Source organism: Nomascus leucogenys, chromosome 17 (assembly GCF_006542625.1).
Source record: "Nomascus leucogenys isolate Asia chromosome 17, Asia_NLE_v1, whole genome shotgun sequence".
Lineage (NCBI taxonomy): Eukaryota > Metazoa > Chordata > Mammalia > Primates > Hylobatidae > Nomascus > Nomascus leucogenys.
Window position 1 is genome coordinate 34,253,047 of NC_044397.1, and position 22,509 is coordinate 34,275,555.

Consider the following 22,509-nt stretch of genomic DNA (forward strand, 5'->3'; position numbering starts at 1 on the left):
AAAGAATAATACCTAGAGAAATTGTCTTGTAGAGATTTGATTTTTTAAAACTATGCTTAAAGTTTACTCAAGGAAGGGCATCTGACAGGAGAGCTTTCCCCCCATAAACCAAGGACTGCAAAAGTGTGGATTATCAGAAGAGATCGGGTACATTCAGGGTGGTATGGCCGTAGACAAGGGTTGGGTTATCAATGTAAGGGTGAGAGATAAGTCACCTATCCCATACCCCTACCACCAGGCACCAGCAAGGCAATAATTTGTCTTAGTGCCACGCTGGACAACCACAAAACCACAAAGATTTGTGGTTGAGAAGTTGCAACCACAAATCACCCCTCAATATTTGCAGCCCAAATTCATATTACTATTATAGCATGGTTCAAAAATCCTCAAATTATAAATTGGGTTTACAATGACCTTGGACTGGTGATGGTGACAAGAAAAAAATTTACATGGAAGAAAAAAATATCAACCCTCTCTAGATAAATTCACTTTATCCTGGAACTCAAAGAAATTTCACAAAAATGTTTCCAAGGAAAATGAGCAGCCTGTCACACAAGGAAACAAGGTACCATGGTATGTTCGAGGAAGATATGTTTGAGGAATGCCCCCAATTCATGTCCTGGAGACATTAATGTTCTGGGGACATTATTTAATGCTCTAGGGACATTATATAATGTCCCCAGAACTCATAAATCAATAAGAAAGAGAAAAACAGCTTAATAGAAACACAAAGAAAAGTCAGTTCACAGAAAAGGGAAGGCAAGAAGTTAATGAAAGTAGGAATAATGACTGACCTCACTTATAATGAAGAACATGCAAATTAAAAAATGAGCTAACATTTACTTCACCTGTCAATTGGCAAAAATTAAAGCTGGATAATGGCAGAGATGATGAGATATGGGAAATGGATGCTGTTGGGTACTGCTGGTGGAAGTGGCACCATCAAAAACAGTGGAAATAGCAGATAACAGAAAGATATCTGAGGGGACTTCAGATCTCAGAATTATCAGGCTCAACTATATTTACTATGTATAAAGAAAAGCTTAAACATATCGGTAAATTCTTTTAAAAGATCAATCTAGAATATTTGGAAAAAATCAAATAGAAATTCTAGAAATGAAAAATATATATTAATTAAAACAAAAATATGGGCAGCCAAGTGGGGAGGATTGCTCGAGCCCAGGAGTTTAAGACTGGCCTGGGCAACATAGTGAGACCCCGTCCTTACAAAACATTTTTTAAAGATTAGCTGGGTGTGGTGGCTCATGCCTGTAGTCCCAGCTATTTGGGAAGCTGAGGTGGGAGGATTGCTTGAACCCAGGAGTTGGAAGCTGTAGTGAGCTATGATAGCACCGCTGTACTCCAGCCTAGGTGACAGAGCAAGACCTTGTCTCTTAAAAAACAAAACAAAACAAAACAAAAAAACAACAACTGTGGATTTTGTAGCACACTAGAAACAGCTGAAAAGTGGGTTATTAATAAAAAGGTGAAGAAATAAACCCAAGTCAAATATGGGCAGACAAGAAAAATATGAAAGTGGGACAGAGACATGGAGGATAAAGTGAGATGGTCTAACACCTATGTTATATTCTAGGAGTTCATTTATTCTATAAGTATACATTTTTAGCAAATGCTGTACCAGACACTTTGCAAAGTGCTGGAGAAGAGTAAGACAAGAGGGCTTCCTGTTTCCTGAGTGGATTCTGGAGTAACCCTGGGCCACCCAGTTGAGACAGACTGCCTTCAGGCTGGGGGTGGTGGCTTACGCCTGCAATCCCAGCACTTTGGGAGGCCAAGGGGGGAAGATCGCTTGAGACCAGAAGTTGGAGACCAGACTGGGCAACATAGAGAGACCTCCCTCTCTGCAAAAAATTGAAAAAAAGTCCCAGCTACCCAGGAGACTGAGGTGGGAGGACTGCTTGAACTCAGGGCTTCGAGGTTGCAGTTAGCTATGATCTCACCACTGCGCTCCATCCTGGGAGACAGACGAGACTTCTCTCTCTCTTTCTCAAAAAACAAAAACAAAAACACAAAAATAAACAAACAAAAAACCCCCCACAAAAAACAGCTCCGATGCTGGCTCCTCCAGGAAGCCTTCCCTGACTACACATACACACACGCACGCACACTACCCGGAGTCAGGCGCCTCTTAAGTGAGCCGGTAAGACCCAGTGTGCCCTCTATCTCCTCTGCCCCTACGCCTCGCGCAAGGCCCTGGCGGCCGGAATAGTCACGCATTGACCGACTGGACTCTAAAGGCCCCTTGGGGCAGATGCTGTGTCCAGTAGTGTATCTGGCGATGCACCGAGTCCTTTCCACGGAGGGCAAGCAGGTGCAATGACACGGAGGTGGAAAGGGGCCTGGCGACAGAGCGCCTTGAGCTGGGCAGTCAGTCCTGGGGAAGCCCTGGTGGTCTCGCCTCGCCGGGCTATGAACAGAAGGCTGGGATCAGCGACCATCGAGACGCATCCGCCGAGACCTCCGAGCATCCTAGAGAGGAGACGGAAGCGGGTCTTTCCTTACGCACCTGTCTGACAGCGTCCGCAGCTCACTTCCGTTCCGCGGAGAGCACTGGCGACCCTGGCGGGTGAGAGCAGCTTCAGGGCCGCGGCGGGTGAGAGCCTATTCAGGACCGCAGCGGGTGGCGGGCGAGGTGGTAAACGGGCGCGGGGACGGGTTTTGGTGCCCTACGGGGCTCGGCGGCAGCGGGGTTGCACTAGAGCCTGTCTCCCTCCGCTCAGCTTCGGCTGTGGGCGGCAAGTCTCTCCGGAGCTGCCTTCCGCGGCCCCGCCTTCCGCGGCCCCGAGGTCCTGCGGGTCTGGACCCTGAGGGGCCGCCGCGCTGTAGGCTCAGGTAGGAGCGAGGCTGATCCCGCTCTGCCAGGCTTGGCTTAGTGCAGGGCTGGCCACGAACCCGAAGAGATCTTGAACCAAAGCAGAACTCTGTGCAAAGTGAAAGTAATCACCTAGGACATTCATTTGAAGAATAGTGATGAGCCAGCCTGGTCAACATAGCGAGACCCTGTCTCTACAAAAATTAAAAAGTAGCCTGGCGTGGTGGCACGCGCCTGTGGTCCCAGCTACTCGGGAGGCTGAGGCAGGAGGATCGCCTGAGCCCAGGAGTTCAAGGCTGCAGTGACTTACATTCATGCCACTGCACTCCAGCCTGGGCAACATGGGGAGACCCTGCCTCTACAAAAATAAATAATTAGCTGGTCATGGTGGCACCCACCAGTAGTCCCAGCGACTCGGGAGGCTGAGGTGGGAGGATCGCTTGATTCTAGGAGGCAAAGGCTGCAGTGATCGCACCACTGGTCTCCAGCTTGGGTGACAAAACCCTGAGACCGTGTCTCAGAAACAAACCAAAAGAGTAACAATGGGTAGGGGGAGATAAAGAATAGCAATGGGGCACTTTCTCTTTGTCAAATGGCAGAGGTAAAAGATGAATGAGGATCTTTCTTGCCTCCAGGGAATCTGTTAGAGGGAGACACATGGGTAAACATTTGCACTGTAGTGCATTAAATGCACTAGTGGAGTGAACCGATGCAATAGCTGGAAAGGAATGAAAGAGAAATCTCAATGTTGCAGAGTCAGTGAATAAACTGAAAATATAAACTTGGTTTAAGTGGGGGTAGATAAATACACAAACTCCCAATAGAATATTTAGCAGAAGCTTTGGGGTGTGCCTCCTGCCAGCTGCCCATTCTCTGCTCCAGTCAGGTGATCTTTCCGTTTTCTGACAAGCAGGATCCCCTTCCCCTGATGCTTTGGACTTCCAAGTCTGTCTTCCCAGCCTAGGTCTTCCGCATAATCCACTTGGAGGTAAATAGGACTCATCCTCCAGTCTACTTCAAGCCTCTTCTTTTCCTTGAATACTTGGACTTAGATTAGTTTTCTCTCTTTTTGACTTCACATTTTTTTTTCAATCTGTACCATGTATTTTGGGAGGCAGTTATCATCTAGTCTCTTTTTTTTTTCTTTCTGAAAAGTAGGAGTAGCACTCATCCTACAGAAGTGTTTTAAGTATTAAATATGTGTTCACATGCTTTCTAAAGAGTAAAGCCTGTACAAGTTAGAAATCTTTTGGTCATTTATCATAATGGTATATATGTTGCTCCATTGTCTTTTTCAGGTTGAGCGCACCATCACTTCTAAGCCATCAGCAAGTTTGTTGGTTTTAATCTCCAAAATACATCTTGATTTTGTCTGACTCTTTGCCACCACCCTGATCTAAGCCCCTATCATCTGCTTGAATCATTGTAAGTGCCATTTCCCTCTTGCCACCTCTAGCCTATTCCTTGTCAACACGCAGGCAGAATGACTTTTATAAAACATGTAGTTCCTCGCTAAAGTAAGAAATAAGAATAAAGTTCATAATTCTTTCTGTGGTGCAGGCTCTGGGTGATCTGGTTTCTGTCTGCCTCTGCCACCTCTTCTGGTGCAGCTCTGCTCCTCACTCTGCTGAAGCCACACTGGAATATAGCTTGTTCTTGGACACCCAGAGTAATTTCTTAGCCTCAGGGCCTTTGCCTGGAATGCTCTTAGAATGACTGACTCATTCTCATCCTTGAGTCAGCCCGGTATCATGTCTTTAGAAAAGCCTTCTTCAAGTCAGTTGCCCCCTGTTAACAGAGCACCCTACTTATTTTCTTTCTAGAACTTGTCTCCACTTGCAGTTTTTAAAAAAGTTGCTTCCATTTGACTTTTTCTGTCTGCTATACCAGCATGTGAGTTTCCAGAGGGCAAGCTCCCAGTGTGTCTTGTTCTCTATTTTATTTGTTGTTTCTGCCTGCCTGTTGTGTGTGTATATGTGTGTGTTTGTGTGTTGCATGTATGTTTCCTTTAGTATTGGGAGAGTAGGCCCTGGTGACTAACCCAGTTATAACCCATTATATATTATTCTCTGATTGTAGTGTTATTCTCCAGTGAGATCCTAAGTTATTTGTGGGTATAAAAGCAAAATCTTAGACATTTTCTGTTTAGTCTCTGTACCTAATAGTTGCTTAGCAAATGATTACTATGTTGAATTGACCTGACTTTTGGGATCTGTGTTCAGTCTTTTGAAAATGCCTTGAAAATGCCTTGTAAAAGGTAATTACTGTGTTCTCCAGTGGAATATTCCTTGATGTAGAGACAGAACTGGGATGGGCTGACCTTTCACGTGTCTCTTGTCCTCACAAGGGTCATTGATGCAGTCATTCTCAGTCTCCTCGGAGGGAGTGTGAAGATGCTTAAAGAGCATCCAGAGATGGCGGAAACTCCTCAGCAGCAGTTGGGTGTTCCTGTGGTGAAACTGGAGAAAGAGTTGCCATGGGGCAGAGGAAGGGAAGACCCTAGTCCAGAGACTTTTCGGCTGAGGTTTCGGCAGTTCCGCTACCAGGAGGCAGCTGGACCCCAGGAAGCTCTTAGGGAGCTCCAGGAACTCTGTCGTCGGTGGCTGAGGCCCGAGTTGCACACCAAGGAGCAGATCCTGGAGCTGCTGGTGCTGGAGCAGTTCCTCACTATCCTGCCCCGCGAGTTCTATGCCTGGATCCGGGAGCATGGCCCAGAGAGTGGCAAGGCCCTGGCTGCCATGGTGGAGGACCTGACAGAAAGAGCGCTGGAGGCCAAGGCGGTGGGTGAGGAGGGGATCCAGGTCTGGCGCCCTTGGCGTGGGCAGGGAGTGTTAAAGAATCCAAAGATTTGAGGAAGCAGTAGGAGTGGACGAGGTGTGGAACCTCCCTCCTCTGCCCTCAGACTCCCTGAGGTCCTTTTTGGAGAGCAGTGGAGTTTTCAGCAAGAAAGGCCATTCCCAGGGGAGATGCTGCCATGCAGAAGGGCCTGAAGCCTCTGTTTGGTCATGAGGGCAGAGGCCCGACCATATTTCCCTTGTGGGCATCAGGCAAAAAGAAGGCAGTTGTGATTGTTTTTGGGGTCCCTCATAGACCTGACCCTGCTTTGGACAGAGGTGCCTTGGGGAAGGTAGAGAATCCCGCCTGGGGAATATTTTTCCGGAAAAGGGTTGTCCATAGCAGTACTGTTTCTCTGTGGCTCATAGGGCTCCTGTAACAATTCACTGGTGCTGCTCTAATGACACCAAGTGACTTGGCACCGCACGTGCTTCCTTGATGTTCCAGCCATATTTCGGTCACTCTGTGATGACTGGGAAAGGAGAGCAGGACTGATGACAGTGTCTTGCTCACAAGCCCCCGTCCTTCTGTAGTTCAGCCTCCCATGCACACTCTCGTCACCCTGACTTCCTGTCTTCAGAATCCTAAGAGAATTTTTTCTACTCAACTCAGGAGCTTAAAAGTGGACCAGAAATGCCTTGTTTTTGTGAGTACTTCTCAGTGCGAGAGTCCTCCTGATTTTCCTTGCTCTTTTTAATTTATTGTTTTTGAGACGGGGTCAGCCAACAGCCTAGGCTGGAGTGCAGTGGCACAATCTTAGCTTACTGCAGCCTTGAGCTCCTGGCTTAGTTGATCCTCCCACCTCAGCCTCCTGAGTAGCTGAGAACACAAGCATGTACCACCATGCCTGGCTAATTTTTAAATTTTTTGTAGAGATGGAGTCTCCCCATGTTGCCCAGGCTTCCTGGCTCTCTTTAAAGCAACTATTTCTCACTAGCCTGTTCACTGCAGGGTCTAGGCTTTGCATTTTTTATTTTCAGCTTTTTCAATTAGGAATTTTTTTTTTCTAGTAGTGAGTATATTGTGTTAAAATCCTCAGCAGGATAATATTTGGGCTTGGTGATGGCAGGTAGAAGGGACCCTTGTCAAATGGCATGGACAGATAAAAGTTGCTCAGGGCCTAATGCGGGAGTTTAGCTTCCTTTTCACTTCCACACTAATGTCCTGGGGAAGAGCTCAGCTGGTTTTTTCTTCCTCTCCCCTGAAGCTGGGAATGGTTCTTTTCTTGGTTCTCTTTTTAGATTTTAATTCAACTCCCTTCATAACAGCCTTGCCCAGGCCTCATTCTAATTGGTGTTTGGAACTGTTCTTAGGTTCCATGCCACGGGCAGGGAGAGCAGGAGGAAACAGCACTTTGCAGAGGTGCTTGGGAGCCAGGCATCCAGCTGGGGCCAGTGGAGGTCAAGCCTGAGTGGGGGATGCCCCCTGGGGAAGGAGTTCAAGGTCCAGACCCAGGTACCGAGGAGCAGCTCAGTCAGGACCCTGGAGATGAGACACGGGCCTTCCAGGAGCAAGGTGAGTAAGACGCAGATAGTGGGGATGTCAGGGCATAGGAAACTGTGCTGTGCAGCCAGCTCTCTTCCGAAACCCAGCAATGGAGCAACTAAGTTACCCACGAGGTGTCATTGTGAATTTTCTTGGCTACTTCCTCCACCTTAGGAAATAGATGAAGTGAAATTGTTTCTTCTCCCTTTACCCTCTGGTGTCTGGAGGGGATATCTGGGATCATGTTTTCTTATTATTACTCTTTTCTTTCCCTCAGATCCCTTCTAGAAACTACCAGGAAATATGCAGCTGACTTGCAGGAATACTTTTTCAGTGGGCAGATAAACCATATCCTCCAAAGTAATATGTAGCTTTATTTATTTATTTTTTGAGACGGGGTCTCACTCTGTCACCCAGGTTGGAGTGCAGTGGTGCGATCTCGGCTCACTGCAACCTTTGCCTCCTGGGTTGAAGCAATTCTTCTGCCTCAGCCTCCCAAGTAGCTGGGACTACAGGCATGTGCCACCATGCCCTGTTAATTTTTTTGTATTTTTAGTAGAGACGGGGTTTCACTGTGTTAGCCAGGATGGTCTCGATCTCCTGACCTCGTGATCTGTCCACCTCAGCCTCCCAAAGTGCTGGGATTACAGGCGTGAGCCACTGCGCCCAGCCCACGTAGCTTTATTTTGTTACTGAATCTCAAAGGAGGTTATTCCCAGAGGTGACTTGGGAGCATGGGTAGCCCTGAAGGGACAGGGCTGGGACAATCTTGCCAGCTGAGAACAGGGCAGGAGACACCAAGGCCCCAGCTGAGAATAGGGCAGGGAACACCCAGGCCCCTGTGCATGGGAAAGTGTGGTACCAGAGTGAAAAGTGATTCTGTCTGGAGTCTTCTGGTTCCTGAGGTTGTGTGCATCTGGTAGGGGACACATTTGAACGAGCTGACAGCATGACATCACTGATCCTTCTGATCTTTCTCATGCTTTTTGTCCCTGCTCAGCACTACCTGTTCTGCAGGCGGGTCCTGGCCTCCCCACAATGAATCCCAGAGACCAAGAGATGGCAGCCGGGTTCTTTACTGCTGGATCGCAGGTGAGCTCTGACTCCCTTTCCAGAAATCATGACCATTGCTTTGACTGAGGTTCACCTTCCCCAAGGTTTCTCTGCACAATGTGCCCTCCCCGCCCCCAAGTTGAGTCATTGTCCCTTCCTAGTCCCGGTGGACCTGATGGTGTGGTTTCCTCCACTGAACCATCAGCTGCAGTTGTTAATTTACATCGAACCTTATGTCTGGACCCTGAGCCACAGATGGACTGTTTTTTGTTGTTGTTGTTTTTTTTTTTTTTTGAGATGGAGTCTCTCTCTGTTGCCCAGGCTGGAGTGCAGCGGTGCGGTCTTGGCTCACTGCAGGCTCTGCCTCCTGGGTTCACGTCATTCTCCTGCCTCAGCCTCCCAAGCAGCTGAGACTACAGTCGCCTGCCACCACGCCTGGCTAATTTTTTATATTTTTAGTAGAGACGGGGTTTCACCGTGTTAGCCAGGATGGTCTCGATCTCCTGACCTTGTGATCCACCCACTTCGGCCTCCCAAAGTGCTGGGATTACAGGCGTGAGCCACTGCGCCCAGCCACAGATGGACTGTTATAACTGTTACAGATAGAAACCCCCTAGGGCTATCTAGGCCGTGCTGGTTGGCCCCGAGATAACCCTTTGTGGGTGCCCTTTATGGGTACTTCTGCTGCTGCTTTTTCTGTTTTGGAAACTTTCCTGTCCCCTAACCTCAGCAGGAATGTGGCTGACTCAGGGTTGGGGCTTCCAGGAGCATTGAGCAGGGTGGTCTCTGTGGCCATACAGGCCACACTAGGAGTTGGACCTCGTTAACATTACTCATCTGCCACAAATGGGGTAACTGAAGCATAGATGCAGTGCTCTCTCTTCCACAGGGCGCTGAGCACTACCAGGGAGGTGGGGGCTTTCCAGTGGGGCACATTCCTCAAGGAGGCGAGTCTAAAATTGTTCTTTGAAGAAGAAAAGGTGTTGTTTGGCAGAAAAAAGAAGGGGATCAAGTCTGGCCCTGCTCAAGCCGTATTTGGGCAAGGCTGGATGCCAGCATCATTTCCGTTTCCTGTTCTCCAAGGATGTACTTTGGAGGGGATGAGGAATGACATCAGTGCTTTTTAATTTGGTTGGACCCTCCCTTGTACCATAATAGTTCTTCATGGTGCAGTGAGTGAGAAATTGAGGATGCATTTATTTTATCACAGCCTTGTTCTTAAGACAGGGCTTGGCCGAATGTGAACTTTATTCTTGATGAGAAGGTAAATAGCAGCTGCCAGGCTCTGTCAAGCATGAGGTGTGAGTGGGAGGCTGCTGCAGAGTGGAAATGAGGTGACTTGGTTGTTAGGGGCAAGCTGAGCCCCAGCCACAGAGGCTCAAAACTGCAGTGGCTCAAACAAGTAGATTACTCCCATTCAACTGTTGGGAGGAAGCTGGTTGGGAGGAAGTTGGATTACAGACATGAGCCACTGTCTCTGCCCTAGGATTCTTTCTTTATTCATAGCAATCTCGTATTGTTGCAGGGGTTGGGGCCATTTAAAGATATGGCCCTGGCCTTCCCTGAGGAGGAGTGGAGGCATGTGACCCCAGCTCAGATAGACTGCTTTGGGGAGTATGTGGAACCACAGGACTGCAGGGTCTCTCCAGGTAAGACTGTCTCCACCCACAGGTGAGGAACTGGGGAGTTCTGAAAGCTCAGGTCAGGGGTCCTGCCGTAGCTCTGGCGCTCCTGGCAAAGGATGGGGACTTCACGGGTAAATGAGTCCAGCATGGACCATGGGGCACGAGGAGCTGCTTTCCTGTGTCAAGAGAGGAGCCGAATGATGGAGCAGGAAAACATGAGGCCATTATTCTGGCTGTATGGAGACAGGTCGGTCATGAGGACCCCCAAACACCTACACTGTGTCTGTGATTAAAGACACTGAGGGCTTGAGAGCAAGATACCAACAGCAAAAGATGGGGCATCTGAGCTTGTTCAGATGTTTATTGAGTGCTCCCTGCATGTGGGCCCTGTGTTAGTGGTTTTCTCTTGCGGCAGGAAGTGGGCAGGACTAACATGCACAAAAGCATTGAAGCTCACGGTGTGCACGTAGGAGGGCACGAGGGGGCTTCGCGATGGGAGAGGTTGGAGTGGCCCGAGTCACAGAGGAAGCAGAGCTGCGCTGGGCCTCAGGTGGTGGCTGGGTTTGACCTGGGCTCAGAGCCTGGGAGGATGTGGCCATTGTGTGTGATAGCAGCTCATGGGAGGAGGAGCAGCGAGAGAGAGCCCACAGGGGCTGCCAGCAGAGCGCACTGCAGGGCTTTGGGGCTGCCAGGGTGAGGGGCAGTATGGAGAGTCTGCATGGGTGGAATCAGGACACCGGCGGGGAGAGGGAACATTGTGGCTGGAGCGGCCTCTCCTTGTTCTTTGATTTTCTTCTTTTTTGTTTCATAACTTCTTCGTGAGTTGTGCACTGACCACCCATCTGTACCGACCCCACCTAGCCTTTCCTTATCCTGAAATGCCTTGAAGGATGAGCAAGATTATCCCTGTGCTTCCTTCAGGATGTAAGAGCATCCATCCTGCCCCTCCACTTGCTGACCCTGACCTTGAGCATTTCCCTTGAGCTTTCCAGATCTCAGTTTCCTCTGTTGTGGAATGGGGCTGTTCATGGAATCTGTCCTCATAGTGCCATGAGGATGAAGTGAGGTGACACATCTAAATGTGTGGTGACCATGGTGGTGTTAGATTGTTTAGTTAGTGCTGTAAATATTACTAAGGGATTCTTGTAGGAGCCATCAGCCTTCACTCATTTATTCACCACAGAGGTGGACTTGGCTCTGTGGCCAGTGCTGTTCTGGTCACTATGAAGAGTTAAAAACAAAGGCGCTTGCCTGTGGGGTCTTAGAGTTCAGGGGAAGAGGCCATGTGCATGTAATAGTGGGATAGGGTAAGGGGCACTGGGCTCCTGGGAGACCTGGGTCCAGGGCACGGGTGGCACAGCGTGACAGTGATGCGAGTGGCAGAAAGATGTCAGCATACTTTATGTGGAGATGTGTGATTGCTGTAATGGCAGAGGATGACAGAACAAAGCAGGGGCTCAAGTGACGAGCCCCAGACAAAGGTGCCAGTGTCCTGGTGCCAGGGTCCCCCTCGGGTGTTCCCCTCCCAGTGATGCTGCTGTGTGGGGTGAGGAGCCCTTCGCTCCCATTCTCAGAAGGTTTTCATGCCCTCCTGGCCATTTCTGACTGTTCTGGAGACTGGTTCTGTCCTTGTCCCCTCACCAGCTCAGTGTCTCAGAACTCAGAGCAACTCAAGCCCACACCTGAACATTTCTGCCGAGGCCACGTGATAGGAAGGTCTGTTTCCCAAGTATACCATTCACTTGCTGTCCCAGCTTTCAGGTCTTCCTGGGATTCACACTCGGGTTGTCCTGGTCCTTGTACTTACAGCTGCTTGGGGCTAGGCCTGAGCTGCTTCACCTGTAAAGAGACTGGATGCACAGGGCAGGGTTGAGCTGGGTGGCTGACCAGATCACTTTCAGTTGTTCATCTTTTCTCATTAGCAGACGGTGAGGTGCAGACCTTGTCGTCTGGGTTGTAATTGCAGTAATGGCCACAAGGACTGGAGCAAGAACTGACAACATGATTTGGAATCACAGAGGCAAAAAGTAGCAGGTGCAGAAACCTGAATGCAGGACTCTGCGGGCTGGTTCCCAGGATGGTGAGGGTCCTGGAGTGAAAGATGAGTGCTCAGAGGAGTAAGGAGGAGGTAGGAGTGAGTAGAGTGAGGCCACTGAGGAGTCCATGAGGACTCCGGGTCCTTGTTTTAAAATTTTTTCTGCACAGAGTAATGTGATGGAGGTTTTACTTGAGGAAAATTGGATTGATGGCAGGGTACGGCCAGTCTGGAGGGTTGAAATAGTGTAGGCACTGGGGTAAGAGCAGGAACCAGGCCAGTGGTCATGTAGAAGGGGGTTTACTGAAATATGCTTCCAAGGATGGGCCACAGATTGGCCAGAGGGGAGGAAAGAGAAAAGTCAGAGAGGAGTCTGTGTCTTAGGATCCTGGTAAGGGACTGGAAAAATTATGTTACTACTGTCAGAAAGGGAGGGAAGCATTTTCCTAAGAGGGAGGAAGAATGGAAAGTTCCATTTGTTGACTTTGAGATCTAAGTGGATGGTCCCTGGAAGTAGCTGCAAGTCAGGTACATGGTCTGGGGGTTAAAATAATATCACGAACCATTGCATTCCTGCTCCATGTGTGCAGTAAACTTCATGAGTGTATAATCCATTTTGAAGGTGAAGAATGTAAGGCTCAGAGAAGTTAATTGATTTTCCCATGATCACACAGCAATTGAGCAGCCAGTGCAGCACTCAAAACGGGTTTCTCACTGCTAGGTCCCTTCTCTTCCACTACTGTGTCTTTCTCCCAGTGTCTCTATTTATGCTTAGGTATCTCATTGTATTTATTTTTCCCGCCAGCTTTATATTTTGAACTCTTATTATACAAATTTTCAAACATACAGAAAAGCTAAGACTAGTACAGGGAACACACTTAGGTCTTTATCTAGATTCACCAATTGTTAACATTTGCCATATTTAGCTGTATAATGTGTGTTTTTTTTTTTTGGAATGATATGGAAGTTGGAGGCATCTCAATCTTTCATTTGTAAATACTTCAGCATTTGTCTAACAATGACATTCCCAACATAGCCCAGTAGCATAATTTCTTTTTTTTATTAATTTTTTTTTTTTTACACACAAAACAAGCATTTTCTAAAAGTACATACAAACAAAAAGATGTATATCAAACATATTAGGAAGGTTGCACATGGGAAGACGGGGAATAGAAATGGGGGGTGGGAATTAAAGAAAATAAATGAGAGAGGGACTTTGTATGGATCAATGATAATAACTCAATCCTCTATTTGACAAAGAAGAAGGAGAAGGAAGAGGAAGAAAAAGAAAATGGGATAAAGGATCAGAAAGGGAGGAAAATAGAAAAAATTAGAGTATGACTCCAGGGTAGACCTGTTTTGTTGTCGCTTGGTTGGTTGGTTGGTTTGTCTGTTGTATTTTTCATATGTTTCACCATGTTGGCCAGGCTGGTCTCGAACTCCTAGCCTCAAGTGATCAACCCGCCTCGGCCTCCCAGAGTGCTGGGACTACAGGCGTGAGCCACCATGTCCAGCCCCCACATTGTTTCTGGCGTCTGTGGTAGACCTCCCAGACGGGGCGGCCGGGCAGAGGCGCTCCCCACATCCCAGACGGGGCAGCCAGGCAGAGGTGCTCCTCACTTCCCAGACGGGGCAGCTGGGCAGAGACGCTCCTCACTTCCTAGATGGGGTGGCGGCCGGGCAGAGGGGCTCCTCACTTCCCGGACGGGGCGGCGGGGCAGAGGCGCTCCTCACATCCCAGAAGGGGCGGCCGGGCAGAGGCGCTCCTCACTTCTTCCCAGACGGGGCGGCTGGGCAGAGACGCTCCTCACTTCCCAGAAGGGGTGGCGGCCGGGCAGAGGGGCTCCTCACTTCCTGGACGGGGCGGCTGGGCAGAGGTGCTCCTCACATCCCAGACAATGGGTGGCTGGGCAGAGGCAGTCTTCACATCCCAGACGATGGGCGGCCGGGCAGAGGCGCTCCTCACTTCCCAGACGATGGGCGGCCAGGCAGAGGCGCTCCTCACTTCCCAGATGATGGGCGGCTGGGCAGAGGCGCTCCTCACTTCCTGGACGGGGTGGCCGGGCAGAGGCGCTCCTCACTTCCCAGACTGGGCGGCCGGGCAGAGGCGCTCCTCACTCCCAGATGGGGCGGCCGGGCAGAGGCGCTCCTCACATCCTCCCAGACGGGGTGGCCGGGCAGAGGCGCTCCTCACTTCTTCCCAGAAGGGGCGGCCGGGCAGAGACGCTCCTCACTTCCTAGACGGGGTGGCGGCTGGGCAGAGGGGCTCCTCACTTCCCGGACGGGGCGGCCGGGCAGAGGCGCTCCTCACTTCCCAGACTGGGCGGCCGGGCAGAGGCGCTCCTCACATCCTCCCAGACGGGGCGGCCGGGCAGAGGCGCTCCTCACATCCTCCCAGACGGGGTGGCCGGGCAGAGGCGCTCCTCACTTCTTCCCAGAAGGGGCGGCCGGGCAGAGACGCTCCTCACTTCCTAGACGGGGTGGCGGCTGGGCAGAGGGGCTCCTCACTTCCCGGACGGGGCGGCCGGGCAGAGGCGCTCCTCACTTCCCAGACTGGGCGGCCGGGCAGAGGCGCTCCTCACATCCTCCCAGACGGGGCGGCCGGGCAGAGGCGCTCCTCACATCCTCCCAGACGGGGTGGCCGGGCAGAGGCGCTCCTCACTTCTTCCCAGACGGGGCGGCTGGGCAGAGACGCTCCTCACTTCCTAGACGGGGTGGCGGCCGGGCAGAGGGGCTCCTCACTTCCCGGACGGGGCGGCCGGGCAGAGGCGCTCCTCACTTCCCAGATGGGGCGGCCGGGCAGAGGCGCTCCTCACTTCCCAGACGGGGCGGCCGGGCAGAGACGCTCCTCACTTCTTCCCAGATGGGGCGGCCGGGCAGAGGCGCTCCTCACTTCTTCCCAGACAGGGCGGCCGGGCAGAGGCGCTCCTCACTTCCCAGACGGGACAGCTGGGCAGAGGCCCACCTCACTTCCCAGACGGGGCGGCCGGGCAGAGGCGCTCCTCACATTCTCCCAGACGGGGCGGCCGGGCAGAGGCACTCCTCACATCCTCTCAGACGGGGCGGCCGGGCAGAGGTGCTCCTCACTTCTTCCCAGACGGGGTGGCCGGGCAGAGGCGCTCCTCCCTTCCCAGACAGGGCGGCCGGGCAGAGGCGCTCCTCACTTCCCAGGCGGGGCGGCCGGGCAGAGGCGCTCCTCACATCTCAGACGGGGTGGCCAGGCAGAGGTGCTCCTCACTTCCTAGACGGGGTGGCGGCCGGGCAGAGGGGCTCCCCACTTCCCGGATGGGGCGGCCGGGCAGAGGCGCTCCTCACATCCCAGAAGGGGCGGCCGGGCAGAGGCGCTCCTCACTTCCCAGACGGGGCGGCCGGGCAGAGGCGCTCCTCACTTTCCAGACGGCGCGGGCGGGCAGAGACGCTCCTCACTTCTTCCCAGATGGGGCGGCCGGGCAGAGGCGCTCCTCACTTCTTCCCAGACGGGGCGGCCGGGCAGAGGCGCTCCTCACTTCCCAGACGGGGCAGCTGGGCAGAGGCGCTCCTCACTTCCCAGACGGGGCGGCCAGGCAGAGGCGCTCCTCACATCCTCCCAGAAGGGGCGGCCAGGCAGAGGCGCTCCTCACATCCTCCCAGACGGGGCGGCCGGGCAGAGGCGCTCCTCACATCCTCTCAGACGGGGCGGCCGGGCAGAGGCGCTCCTCACTTCTTCCCAGACGGGGTGGCCGGGCAGAGGCGCTCCTCACTTCCCAGGCGGGGCGGCCGGGCAGAGGCGCTCCTCACATCTCAGACGGGGCGGCCAGGCAGAGGCGCTCCTCACTTCCCAGACTGGGCGGCTGGGCAGAGGCACTCCTCACTTCCCAGACGGGGCAACCGGGCAGAGGCGCTCCTCGCTTCTTCCCAGACGGGGTGGCCAGGCAGAGGCGCTCCTCACTTCCCAGACGGGGTGGCCGGGCAGAGGCGCACCTCACATCCCAGACGATGGGCGGTGGGCAGAGGCGCCCCTCACATCCCAGACGATGGGCGGCGGGCAGAAGCGCTTCTCACTTGCCAGACGATGGGCGGCCAGGCAGAGGCGCTCCTCACTTCCCAGACGAGGGTGGCCGGGCAGAGTCGCTCCTCACATCCCAGACGATGGGCGGCCAGGCAGAGACGTTCCTCACTTCCTAGACGGGGTGGCAGCTGGGCAGAGGCGCTCCTCACCTCCCAGACGGGGCGGCCGGGCAGAGGAGCTCCCCACCTCCCAGACGGGGCAGCGGCCGGGCAGAGGCTGCAATCCCAGCACCCTGGGAGGCCAAGGCAGGCGGCTGGGAGGCGGAGGCTGCAGCGAGCCAAGACCACACCACCGCACTCCAGCCCGGGCAACCCCGAGCACTGAGTGAACGAGACTCCGTCTGCAGTCCCAGCACCTCGGGAGGCTGAGGCGGGCAGACCACTCAAGGTCAGGAGCTGGAGACCAGCCTGGCCGACATGGCGAAACCGCGCCTCCAGCCAAAGGAGAAAAACCAGGGAGGGGTGGTGGCGTGCGCCGGCAATCCCAGGCAGCCCAGTCCGGGGCCGGAGAATCATGGGAGCTGGACGCAGGGAGTCTGCAGCGAGCCGAGTGTACTCCAGCCTGGGCCACAGAGGGAAGAAAGAAGAGAGAGAGAGAGAGAGAGAAGAAGGAAGGAAGGAAGGAAGGAAGGGCATAATTTCATCTAAGAAAATAAACATAAATTCAATATATGTAACATCCAGTGCATAGTCAGATTTCCCCAAGATCTAGTTGTGGTTTGTGCGTTGCATTTAGTTTTAATCTTACTATTCATAACACCTCAAAACTGAAAAGTACCCAAATGAACATCAGTCAAATTAAGTAGGTTGCAATCTATCTCTATCTATCTATCTATCTATATATATACACACACATATATATACTCACAGTGGAATACTATACACCAATAATAAAGAATAAACTACAGCTTCACACCATGATATAGGTGAATGTCACAAACATGATATTGAGCAGAAGAAGCCAGAAACAATGTGTGAGACAATTACCTGAAGTTCAAGAACAGGCAAAAAAGTCTGGACAGTGTGTTCCTCTTGGTATAGTATATATGTATACTGTATACATATATCTCGTATATACTGTATACGTATATGTCGTATGTGCTGTATACGTATGTCTCATATGTGCTGTATACGTATGTCTCGTATGTGCTGTATACGTATGTCTCGTATGTGCTGTATACTTATGTCTCGTATGTGCTGTATACATATATCATGTATATAGTGTAAATGTATAGTATATATATGGCAGGGTATAGTAATGGAGGAGATGTAAAAGGGGCTTCTAGGGACTGCTTATGTTCTGTTTGTTGAATTGAATGCTGTTTACGTGGTTGGGTTCGTTAAGAAAATTCTTTGCATAGTGTGTGGTGATGCACACCTGTAATCCCAGCACTCAGTGAGGCAGAGGCAGGAGGATCACTTGAGCCCAGGAATTCGAGACCAGACTGGGCAACATAGTGAGGCCCCCATCTCCACAAAAAGGAAAAAAAGGGTAATGTGACATTTTTTAGCCAGCAGTGGATCCAAAAAAATAAAAATAAAATCTTTGCATGTACAAAACATAAATGGCTTGTACACTTTTACTTTCATGAAAAGTTAACAAAATCCAAGCTGATAAGTATGTATTTCATATTTTATCAAACCAGGAGGCGTATACTGTCAGGTTTTTTTTGTCTTCTAGTCATCTTGCCTAAAAGGACTCTTCCGCTTTAAGCACCACTTATTTCTCCCTTTCTTTTTTTCTCTTCGCCTCTTTGTTCCCCAATACTTTTTCTTTTCTTTTTTTCTCTTCCCCTTCCTGTTACTCTTCCATAAACACCTGTTCTGTTAATTTAGAGAGAGTATAAGAAGAATTGGAGTGAGGATGAAGGAAGGGTGAGGCTGAGCATTTCAGCAGCATCATGGTCTCAGTCCTGATAAATATGCTACCTAGGGGCATTCTCCTGCAGGAGCCTCAGTGAAGCCTGCTTCATTCATTCAGCCAGCGGTTAGCAAGCATCTTCCCTGAGTCAGTCCCCTGCCAGGCTACTAGGAGACCCAGATGAATGAACCTGGTTAGGCAGAGGGAGCATGTGGGCAGGACAGGGGACTGAGCAGGCACCTGGAAGGTCTGGAGAGCTGTGTGCTGCCGTGTGCTACAGCAGGTGTAGAATCGTATAGGGAAGGCGCAGGACATCTGGATGAATGGAAACAGCATTTCCAACAAAGTCACATGTAAATAGGTACAGAATAATAAAGTGCTAGTTAGGGGCACAGTGCTGAAGAGGCCCAGAGTAAGAGAATAATCATGATGAGTGTCTTAGAGGAAATTATTGAGCTACATTTTGAAAGAAATAAAAGTCTAGATTAGCAGCAAGATAAGTGGGCGGGCACTGGAATTTGGCAGACTATTCTGTAAAAAGACATGGATGTGGAAATAAGGAAAAAGAAGTAAGGAAAGCCTGAGTTGAGGTTGTTGGTCAAAGGAAAAAAGAGAAGGAACCATGAATGGGACCCCTGTGAAGCAGAGTTCTAACATGTAAATGTCCTGCGGCTACCACAGAATCAATCTTTATCTCCTCCTGTCCTGTAGGCGGTGGGAGCAAGGAAAAGGAGGCAAAACCCCCACAGGAAGACCTGAAAGGGGCGCTGGTGGCACTGACGTCAGAGAGGTTTGGGGAAGCCTCTCTCCAGGGCCCTGGGCTCGGAAAGGCCTGTGAGCAGGAGCCTGGTGGCTCTGCGGGCGGTGCGCCCGGGCTTCCTCCTCCCCAGCACGGTGCCATCCCCCTGCCTGACGAAGTCAAAACCCACAACTCCTTCTGGAAGCCTTTCCAATGCCCTGAGTGTGGGAAGGGATTCAGTCGGAGCTCCAATCTCGTCAGGCACCAGCGAACCCACGAAGAGGAGAAGTCCTATGGCTGTGTGGAGTGTGGGAAAGGCTTTACCCTGAGAGAGTACCTGATGAAGCACCAGAGAACCCACCTGGGAAAGAGGCCCTACGTGTGCAGCGAGTGCTGGAAAACCTTCAGCCAGAGACACCACCTGGAGGTGCACCAGCGCAGCCACACCGGGGAGAAGCCCTACAAGTGCGGGGACTGCTGGAAGAGCTTCAGCCGCAGGCAGCACCTGCAGGTGCACCGGAGGACACACACCGGGGAGAAGCCCTACACCTGCGAGTGTGGCAAGAGCTTCAGCAGGAATGCCAACCTGGCGGTGCACCGGCGTGCCCACACTGGCGAGAAGCCATATGGGTGCCAGGTGTGCGGGAAGCGGTTCAGCAAAGGGGAGCGGTTGGTCCGACACCAGAGGATCCACACGGGGGAGAAGCCCTATCACTGTCCTGCCTGCGGGCGAAGCTTCAACCAGAGGTCCATCCTCAACCGGCACCAGAAGACCCAGCACCGCCAGGAGCCGCTGGTGCAGTGAGCACAGTAGGTGGCAGGCAGCACCATCATACATCTTTCTCACTGCAGGGCCTTGTGGGGTGCAAGGTGATGGCTGCAGGAAAGCCCTGGTCCCATCGCCTCCCACCCATTCGCAAATGCGGGAAAGGCAAGGCCTGGCTTACTTAGAGCTTCCAGAGAGCATAGCTGCTTCCATCTCTTACCCAAGTGGTGCTAAACAATTTTTCTTCCCATGTTTGAGGGAAGCAGTCTCCTGCGGTTCAGTTCAGGCTGAGATTTTCTCCTTCAGTGGACTGTCTCTGTCCCCCTGCCGAACAAGGCTGGGAGTAAAGGCAAAACCTTGACGTGTTGGTAGCTGGGACCTCGTCTTCCTGAGGGCTCTGTCTTGCCTGCAGGGTCATTAGCTCAGACTCTTCCCCCACCCCCTCTCTTTTCCATTGAACAAACATTTATTGAACGTCCTCTGACCACCTGGCCATGGGAATGCAGTGGTGAATGAGAGACTAGACCTGTTTCCCCTGGGGGTCTTGCATTGGGGATGCATGCGACAGCCCATGACCCGAGGCATTCTCAGGGTATCTGTGCTGTGTGCCCATGAGAACATCTTCCCATGACCACTCCTGCCCTCCTGCCCTGTGCTGGATCTTCCCGCCCCAGCTGGGATCTGCTCCCAGGTAACTGTGTGAATTTTACATTATTGGGAGCCTCATTTGTGTCAGGCTATAACATTCTATCCTCATCTGTAAAACTTCCCCGTCCATCATTCCTTGCACTATAACAACTGTCAACACACCAACTATTAGGAAGTTACTATTTTGCTATTGATCACTGAATAAACATCAGAATATTTTAAAAAACAGTTCTCTAGAAAGAACTGTTATAATTAAAATGAGTCTGAAAGATGAATTAGTATTAATGCCCTATATTTGATGGCACTTTATAGTTCATAAAATTAATTTCACCCCATTCTCATTCGACCCATTTCCCAAGTATTTATTGAGGCCCTGTAACATGTCAGGAACTCTTCTGGGTGCTTGAGACACATCCATGAATAAAATAGGGGGAGAAGCTGTTGACCTCTTAGAGCTTACGTCTCATGGATGTACCTGATCTACAGAACCCGTGGATATTCCTGCAAATCCTCTGGGCCTGTATTCATGGCTTTGTCAGCATCTTGCCCTGAAATGCATTTGCCACCTACCTCTTGTTACTAAATGGTCTCTGCCCTCTGGACCCTTGTCATCCACAGCACTAGGGGTCCTGGACCCCCACTGGGGATGATGAGCTGGTAGCGACCTGTTTTGCATGAGTGCCAAGTCAGGAAAAATAAAGATGTTTGTAGGCATTAAAAAAATATACATTTCTTTAAAAACGAGAAGATGCAATATTTGTAAACTGTTGAAGCTTCCTTATTGTGCCATCACTAAAGGGTTTCATTTCTGTTTAAAGTTCTGGAAGCTGCATAACTAACGTGGACTGACTGCTGTGTCATTGTGCTGTGCCTTTGAACCCTGGCTGAGTGAGTGAGTTTGTCTTTTGTTGATAGTGTACTGTAATTGCAAAATGTGGTTTGTCTTCTGATGCCTCTTAATACCAGATTCTTTTACTGAGATTTTTTTTCATTTTCCATTGTAAATAAGGTAAATGGTAATGACTAATACAAAGTTGTATTACTCAGTCCACTTTGAAATGTGGTTTTATCACCTGTTCTTGGCAGGCAGCATGGTGTTTAATTTTGACTTAGCAGATGACCCTCCTTGGTCTTCCTGGCTCATTAGCTATGCCCACGAAGCTGCACTGACCGGGTTGTAAATGTATCTGAGATGTCCACACAGGGCTGCTGCTGCTCCTCTGTGATACTGAGGTCCACGTGCAAAATCAGCTTTTTTTTCCCCTCAATTATCAGAGCAGCTAGGCAGGGCTGACAGGCAGACTCAGTGGGAGGCTTCTGGCCTGACCGTGGCCTTCCACAGGGGGTGGTTTTCCAAAGGCAGGTGGGGACTGGGGAGGCCTCAGGGGGCTGCTTGTCACTCATCAGTCTGTTTACCTGAATCGCAGATGCTCTTTTATCATACACAGCCAGCACTCCTCTGGGTTTCAGCAAGTTGGGATATCTTAAGCTTCAGTAGAAGCTGGGCCTTGCTGACTTTCCTATCTGGCCTCTTCCCTATGTCCTGTGGGGCCAAGAGCTTAGACAGTGTCTCAGAAAAGCCTCTTAGTAGGGAGTTTTTCCCATGGGATTGTGGTATCTATTCAAATGTTAAGAAATATTTTGTTTTCTGTATTTTTCTATTCTTTAGATTTTTTTTATAATAGATAATTTCAAACCTATATAAATGAATCCTTATGTATTTATCATTTGACTTTATTATAAACTCATAATCAATCTTGTTTCATCTCTGTCCACTCCTTCCTCCCCGTCTTCCTCCGCCACTGAAGTTTTGAAGTATATCCCAAGTGTTATTTATAACCATTTCAGTGTGTACCTGTAAAAGGTAAGGGCAGCTGGGTGTGGTGGCTGACACCTGTGATCCCAGCACTTTGGGAGGCCAAGGTGGGATTGCTTGAGAGGAGTTCGAGACCAGCCTAAGCAACATAGTGAGACCTCATCTACAAACAAATATTAACTGGGCATGGTGGTGCATGCCTGTGGTCCCAGCTATTCAGGAGGCTGAGGCGGGGCATCACTTGACCCCAAGAGGTTGAGGTTGCAGTGAGCCATGATTGTGCCATTGCACTCCAGCCTGGTAGACAGAGCAAAACCCTGTCTCAAAACACAACAGTTCCTTAATGTCAAAATATCCAGTGAATTTTAAGAACCCACCTAATCTTTCAATACAATATAATTTGTTGCTTTGTCTCTTAAGACTTATAATCTATAGTACTTATCCGTTTCTTCTTGAGATTTATTCATTTTAAAAAACTGGATCATTTGTCCTGGAGAGTTTTTTACCTTCTGCATTTTCTGTTTTTTTTTTGTTTTTTGCTTTTTGTTTTTTTTGTTTTGTTTTGTTTTGTTTTGTTTTTTGAGCTGGAGTCTCACTCTGTTGCCCAGGCTGGAGTGCAGTGGCACAGTCTCAGCTCACTGCAACCTCCCTGTCCCGAGTTCAAGCGATTCTCCTGCCTCAGCCTCCCGAGTAGCTGGGATTACAGGCATGTGTCATCATGCCCAGCTAATCATCCTGCATTTTCTGTTTGCATACCCATGGCATG

The 22,509-nt window shown here is 50.7% G+C and overlaps 2 protein-coding genes across 6 annotated transcripts in view; both read left to right on the forward strand.

Moving 5' to 3' along the window:
* TMEM225B (transmembrane protein 225B) overlaps nt 1-4,208 on the forward strand; it is a 60,400-nt gene extending 56,192 nt beyond the window's left edge. Inside the window, exon 8 of the mRNA XM_030796952.1 lies at nt 4,132-4,208. The gene's annotated coding sequence lies outside the window, so the exon portion shown is untranslated. The remainder of the gene's footprint in view (nt 1-4,131) is intronic.
* ZSCAN25 (zinc finger and SCAN domain containing 25) lies at nt 2,543-21,686 on the forward strand. Of its 5 annotated transcripts, XR_004026501.1 has the most exons (7): nt 2,543-2,614; nt 5,181-5,613; nt 6,982-7,183; nt 8,154-8,245; nt 9,732-9,855; nt 18,486-19,970; nt 20,746-21,686. XR_004026501.1 is itself a non-coding variant. In XM_030796939.1 (6 exons), the coding sequence occupies exons 2-6, from the start codon at nt 5,227-5,229 to the stop codon at nt 19,316-19,318; spliced, it is 1,638 nt and encodes a 545-aa protein (XP_030652799.1). In that variant the 5' UTR covers nt 2,543-2,614; nt 5,181-5,226; the 3' UTR covers nt 19,319-21,686. The 5 variants fall into 5 exon arrangements, 4 of the variants coding, with proteins under 4 accessions (XP_030652799.1, XP_030652802.1, XP_030652800.1 ...); XM_030796939.1 differs by having other exon boundaries at nt 18,486-21,686; XM_030796942.1 differs by having other exon boundaries at nt 2,580-2,587; nt 18,486-21,681.
* The last annotated feature ends 823 nt before the right edge of the window (nt 21,687-22,509 follow it).

Coding starts and splice junctions, on each gene's coding strand:
- ZSCAN25 (XM_030796939.1), top strand. CDS start 5,227: ATGCTTAAAGAGCATCCAGAGATGGCGGAAACTCCTCAGCAGCAGTTG. Junction 5,614..6,981: donor GAGCGCTGGAGGCCAAGGCG/GTGGGTGAGGAG, acceptor AACTGTTCTTAG/GTTCCATGCCACGGGCAGGG. Junction 8,246..9,731: donor TCTTTACTGCTGGATCGCAG/GTGAGCTCTGAC, acceptor GTATTGTTGCAG/GGGTTGGGGCCATTTAAAGA.